The sequence below is a fragment of the Anopheles coustani genome, chromosome 2 (assembly GCF_943734705.1).
Source record: "Anopheles coustani chromosome 2, idAnoCousDA_361_x.2, whole genome shotgun sequence".
Lineage (NCBI taxonomy): Eukaryota > Metazoa > Arthropoda > Insecta > Diptera > Culicidae > Anopheles > Anopheles coustani.
In genome coordinates this window covers 52020071-52026693 of record NC_071289.1, presented here as the reverse complement: position 1 = coordinate 52026693, position 6623 = coordinate 52020071, and the positions used below count along the sequence as shown (strand labels likewise).

At 40.6% G+C, this 6623-nt stretch overlaps 1 protein-coding gene across 1 annotated transcript; it reads left to right on the top strand.

The window, feature by feature from the left end:
- Window positions 1-4955: 4955 nt before the first annotated feature.
- Window positions 4956-6147, top strand: LOC131265657 (uncharacterized). Its single transcript, XM_058267946.1, has 2 exons — window positions 4956-5141; window positions 5746-6147. The coding sequence occupies exons 1-2, from the start codon at window positions 4988-4990 to the stop codon at window positions 6105-6107; spliced, it is 516 nt and encodes a 171-aa protein (XP_058123929.1). The 5' UTR covers window positions 4956-4987; the 3' UTR covers window positions 6108-6147.
- Window positions 6148-6623: the final 476 nt, after the last annotated feature.

Sequence of the window (6623 nt, the reverse complement as noted above, 5' to 3'; positions counted from 1 at the left end):
GTTCTCATGAATGCAAACGAAACGCCGTCGCACGCCAGCGAGGGACTTACTTTCTTATGCGACTTTATGTTGTTGTATTTTTTTTAAATTTTCCTCCACTTTTCCCAAGCACGCGCCGTACCATATGAATGAAATTCGCCCAACAATCGACCGGACGCGTAACGACCGGTTGAAATTTTTTATATATTTCCTGTGTTCCTGCACTTGAGTATCGACTCCCCGGGGACTGCCGGTTCGTCCGGGCATCCAGAAACGTGTTTTGATGCCACCTTTGGCCAAGGAATTGGTTGGAATCGATGGGAAAACAATACCGAACCGTACCGAAGCGCCCTGGTCGTCGTTTTCCGCTTTGATCCCTAAATTAAATTTGGCCAGATTTTTTTTCTTTTGCTCTGTTCGCCCACCATCGGCGACTGGTAGGACCATTATTTTCACTCTCGCTTATGATGCCATGGATGAAAACCCATCGAAGTGGCCTTGGACTTTTGTTCAAGAAAGTAGGAAAAAACCCCACAAGGAGAAAGTCTGGAATGGGTTTGCTCTGTAAGGAACGATCATCGCCTTCTTCAGTCCTTGCCCTTTCACCTTGGGACGCGCCGTTTTCCCAGTGGGCGAGAGAGTCCGGCGGGATGCAGGTTATCCATTGAACCACCAGAAATCCCTCCCCGGGGGACCACTTGTGTACGGATTCGACAAATTCTCGCTTTGCGAAGCGATGTCGATGCGGTGTGCATTGCACGCTGTCCCCAAACGGACTTTATGCTCCGTATGTTGTCGTTGTTTGCTCACCGCTTTCAAAATGAACACTCCGTCGCGGAAGACAGTTTTCGTGTTCAGGATCCTCCTTAAGACACTAGCAAACAGTGGCCGTGTCATGTGTCCTCCATAAGATGTTGTGCTCTCGGTTTTGGTCCACTTGCTTCTCAACATCGCTTACACTGGCCTGATACACTCGTGGCCGAGGTCATGGCGTTACAGACGATTTGTTCGGACAACATTACTGTAAAGATAGCTGTCGAACACAAGCGTGCCCTAGGACGTTGCTGGTTAGCTAATGTAACTATTATAAGTTTGCTGTTTGCTTTTGCACGAGACAACACTCACAGTAAATACAATTTCATGTTTAAAGTAATATAAAACTTAAAAAAATGAGATTCTCGCTATGTGCCCCCTCTCTCCCTAGCACCAATAATTAGGAAAAAAGTTCTATTGAAGCAAAATACCTCATACATTGTGTTGGGGGAGCAAATATACAAAATGGTTTTGCATTTCAATAAAATTTATCGGACCTTAAAAAAAAATTTGTCGTAATGATTTAAGTTTTTTTGGTGTAAATTGTCATAATAAAAAAAATAATGTTTTCAATGTTTTTTTGCTTGTTCTGTTTGAAATAGCATATGATCAATTTATTAACCACAATGAACTCATTGGATTTAAATCGTTGATTATATAGCGCTTTCTTAAAAACTTTATCTCAAAGATATTTGTAATTTGTATGTGATTTATTCAATTTTAAATCTTTGTCTTGTTTATCCAAGCAAAAGACCATCAATGCGAAGATTGTAAAAGTTGCAAATAATTGATAACGACGCGATGCTCAGTATATTTGATTGTCCACCATGACAAAAGTTATAGGTGTCTTGCATGCATGTAAAAGTAGGTTTTGTTGCATCTTAATGAAACGATCGAAATGAAAATGATACCAATGAATTTAGACATTGGCCTTATAAAAAATAAGTTAAACACAATTTGCTATGTATAGTTTCGTGAAGCTTCAGAAATGCCAAAAATAAAATAATAAATCTTCCGTTAGTCTTTTCAACATTCCAGTGAGTTTACCCTTAAATTTTTTTTTGTATTCTTCTGTTCCCCGGTAGATGGATATATTGTTCTAGCGAAGATTTTACTGAAATCCGCCTAAATCGCTTTATTCCTGACCTTGGGCGTAGGGCCCGAATGGATGGTGCACACTCCACCCTAGTTCTAGGCAGCCCCAGTTTGAAGTAGGATGGCATGCAAACACCGGAACGTATTACGATAATTGCCGAACGGGATTACAACGCTGGCCTGGAGCTGGCACGCATGAGTGTTCTGGGTTCTGGCATCAGGATCGGGTTTCCGACCGGAAGCCAAATTACCTCAACTATTATCGTGTTCTACCACTCCGTTTGGCGGGCGGCTCTTCCGGATCAGATTTCCCCACGTTCGCTGCATTCCTGAGGTTAGTGCGCTAGCTGCCTGTCTATATAGTGGTCGAATGGAAATCGCACTCATAAATGGATGCACGAACAAGTGGAATGTAGATTTTGATTTGAGCACTTTTCGGGCTGACCCCTGCAACTTAACCGAGCCACAGTCACGCAACGGTTCGTCATTTTGCTGTCGGCTTAGCATCAGAGACAAGGTTTCCGTTGGGATTAGACAAGGAAAATGGCAGAGTAGGTAGAATGGGGAGCGGTATCGAAAAGTGGGTAATAATTTTTGCGGCTTTCAGAATAAACCAGAACTCCATCCATTAACGATCATTATTGGTTGCTTGACTATTTTCTTCTTTCTCTCAACTTGAAATAAAATGTTTGTTCCGTTTCGATGAACTTTTTAAGCCTGCATGAGACGATGTTGAATATATTTAAAATGGTATGAGCTCAATGGGACATTTTTACATTAGAACTCATTTAAGTTTTTAAATAAAAATTTTTTAAAGTCCATTATAATATGCCATCCAGTACAGTTTCCCTTAAAATAGTAGTACATTCACATGAACGTCAATGATGAATTAATTATAGTTAATGAATAATAATGCGGTGGTTTTCCGCCTAGAGGTCATTCCCGGAAGTGATTCATCATCGATCTACGAATTTGCTCATTTGTTGTTCTAAACTCCAACTTTCTATTGTTGCTTGGGAAAATCTGTCAGCGTCAATGTGGCAGAGCTTCATTTTCAACACCGTATTGTTCTACCAGTGCGTATATGGTGTGGATAAGAAGCATTAAATTATCGCATTGTAAGATGTTATCGCTACATTTTCACGTAGAATGCGTTCCGTTGTCTTTTTATCGTAAATAACATCTCAATTGACATCCGTGATACTTAGCTATAAGAAGCCGAGAGAAATTAATAGTGCAGCATATTATAAAGTATTCAAAGATTCTAGTAATGTAGCCCAACCACACCAAATAACTTAGTTTAGGCATTGAATAAATAAATAAATAAATATATTTCGTCAAAAAGTTACAAATATTTCAAAGAGATCAAAACATACGACAAGTTAATGTCATTTTTAATCTTTTCTTTTGCACTTAAAATCAATGGAATTTTAGCATTGTTGAAAAAACTTCCACCAATGAATAATAAAACATAACAATGCGGTCATAGTCAAGTGAATAAATAAACAATAAAATACTTTTTTGAAATATGTTACCCTCACTGTTTGTTCAGCTTTTTGTGGTAATAAATCTAAAAATAAAAATATTGCTCTAGTACAATAACTGTTGAAAGCGTATTAACTGGTGTATGCGAACAAAAGAACAATGCTTTAAAATCGTGCAGTAGAAAAGAACCACATATTTAGACAATTTTCAGTATAGTGCATTTGTTTGGAAAATTTCCACACATACCAAAACAATTCAACTCATTTATTCAATCTTTCAATGTAGTATATAAAATACAACTTGCTTCTTCTTCTTGGCTTAACGATCTTGTTGGTTATGCCTGCCCCCGTTACGGGCTTAGTCCTCTCGTACAGGGGAGGGTTCGGTCCCGGTTGGGATTCGAACCCATGCCGTCGAGGTGGTATACAACTATATGTTTCATGAATATAAACTCATACTTTTGTGGGAAAATTATTTATATAATATTGCTGCAAACTATTCTCAAAACATAAAAATTCTTTCACTTTGTACAGACGATAAATTTTATTCCATTCAAATTGTTATGAAGCAAGACATAAGACAGTACATTCAAACATAAACTAAAACTTGTGTACTTTTTTTTTAAATTGTCGACTTCCTCTTTAGCAGTTCACTACTCTTATTTGTTCCAAGTTATTTTCTATATCAACATCTTAACCACCACGGTTTCAATGGTGGCATATGCACTCGTCGCATTATCGGTCACTCATCAGTTGATTCGTTGCAAAACTATCAATTTAATTTCTTTTCGCTTCCTTTCCACTCGCAAACGATTCCACGCGATCGGTACGGAATTGCGGCCACACTCCAGATCGCGATGGCCATAATGATCGTCCGTGGACGGGCCATCCTTATCAATCGTACCAACGTTATCTGGTCACGAAGCAGCGCAACGACCAGCTCCATTCCGCTGTCGGCCATCGATGGCGTTTCTAGCGATCCAATCTGTTTTCAGCGCGAAAAAACCGTACCTATGTCCATAAACCCACAGTCGACTAAGTACCGTGCTTAGTTCCGGTCGGATTCGATAGCCGCGAGTTCGTCATAAACGATCGGTGAATTAACATTAAGAGATTTGATCGTGTTCGGCACTCCAGTTTTCATGCATGCGTTGTGTAGTGAAGTGTTCCTGTGCTTTTCCCTACCGTCGAAACATGCGTTATTCGGCATAAGTGTTAAACGATCACAATTAGATCGAACTGGCACGCGGCCAGCACCTAGCCGAGTGGTGTTCCGTGATGATTAATAGCGTACAATAATTAAGTTAAGGGCTAAACACATTGCGAGGCAAGCCATCCCAGGCCTTTTTCGCGTGATGTGAGAAGAAGATGCTTTTACTAGTACACTTAATGCGTTGGGAAAACAATTGGGTCAATTTTTAAAACAGTTCTCACGAGCCACACGGTACCCTCCCTTGTACCTTGGCGGTATTTAAAAGATACGGCAAACATCGTTCTCCGACTCAGTCGTTTGCAAACTGCTGGATCGCGAGTGCCGGTAGCGTGGGTGAATTTTCAAAGAGGTTGTGGTTCAAACAAAAAATAATTCAAATAAAAGTGCCATCCAAAGTTAAGGGATGTCTCTGAATAAGTGCCTTGTATTCGCCGTTGTGCTGGGGGTGGCTTTATTTGGAGCAGCATCCGTTGAGGGTGCTGCACTGAGGCGAACGCCGCGTCAACTTAGCAGCTTGCTGACTTTGAGCGGTGAATCGAACGCCAGAATAGAAAATGGTATGAATTGTGTTCAAGTATATCATCAGAATTTTTGTTAAAAAGATGTTCAAAATTTCATGGTGAAACTCTGTTGTATTTCTCAACGGTACTTAAAAAGAAACTTTCTTAACAAAAGAACTTTCATACCTTAATATTTAGAACTTAGCTCGGGTTACTGTAAAAAATATAATAAGCTTTTCGTAATCCTGTTTCATATTTGCAAACTTTTAAAATTGGTGTAATATGACAGAAATGAAAATTATCTTGAAAATAAATTCTTAATTTATCATAAGCGATAAGATTTGGCTTCACTTATATTTCGAACTTGAATAGTAATTCACTAATATTTACAGTGTTTCCTGTTGAAGAAGCATTAAACAGAGCAATTTCTAACTATAACATAATTCTTATATTGCTCATCATCAAACGAAAAGGACATTCGACATCAAAGACCCATAATTTTTGTGCCTCAATATTTGAGAACAGAAATTTTTGTTTGCATTCATTGCGTGACGTGTTTTCACAACAACAACAACAAAAACTAATGCTGTGCTTTTTTCATTGTATTTCCGATCGAAAAAAAAATCAATCCGGAAACGTTCCTCCCCCGTCATCCCCACAGGCACCATCATCTGCGACACGCTCAAGTGCCCGCCGGAATCGTTCAAGTGCGTGATCGTCAAAAACTCCACCAAGGACGACGAGAACAAGATTCAAGTGACGCGCGAGTGCCTCGATCCGGCGGGCAAGGCGACGGCCAAGACGCTCACGACCGAAGCGTCCAGCTTTCCGGGCCAGCAGTTCGAGAGCTACGCCGAAATCGATAAGAATGGCAACATTGCATCGTTCGACAACCGGGGCAACACGTACAACCACTCGGGCGACGGTGACATTCACTCCTATCTCTACCAGCAGATAGAGGACCTTCACAAGGCGATACTGGATCAGCTGTCCACCGCCGGCAATCCGTTCCCGGCCAAGTGATAGTGTCTAGATTTTAATGAGTGCACGACGAAAGAATAAATCCACCGGGTTACACAAGAAACCGGCAGTAAATCCGTTCTAGTATTGCTCAACAATTGTCGAACTCTATGAAATGGATGTTGCTTATGAAAGAACAGAACGAAAAGGGGTCTAATCATCGATGCGACGGCATCTCAATTTTGCAACGGGATGCGCCTTCTGAGTCGGGGTCATTGTATGCATCGGACTCTCTAGGTTTTCCCTGGTTCTAATTGGAACTTCTCGAAGCGAACGTGAAACTCTCTCTGACACCTAGGGTTCTGCCTATGCAAAGTTAATTTATTCACCACTACTTCCAGCGACGAACAGCATCATTCCGGTGAACTCCATTGTTATCGGACTGCTTTTTCGTACCGCCAATGAGGAAAATAGTAGATTGTGTGGGAATATCGTGCTCTCAACTAAGCGGAGCGAGTTGTATTATCAAGAGTCATCATCTGTGTGTTCTAATTAGTGGCCCACAATCGTTCCCGCTCA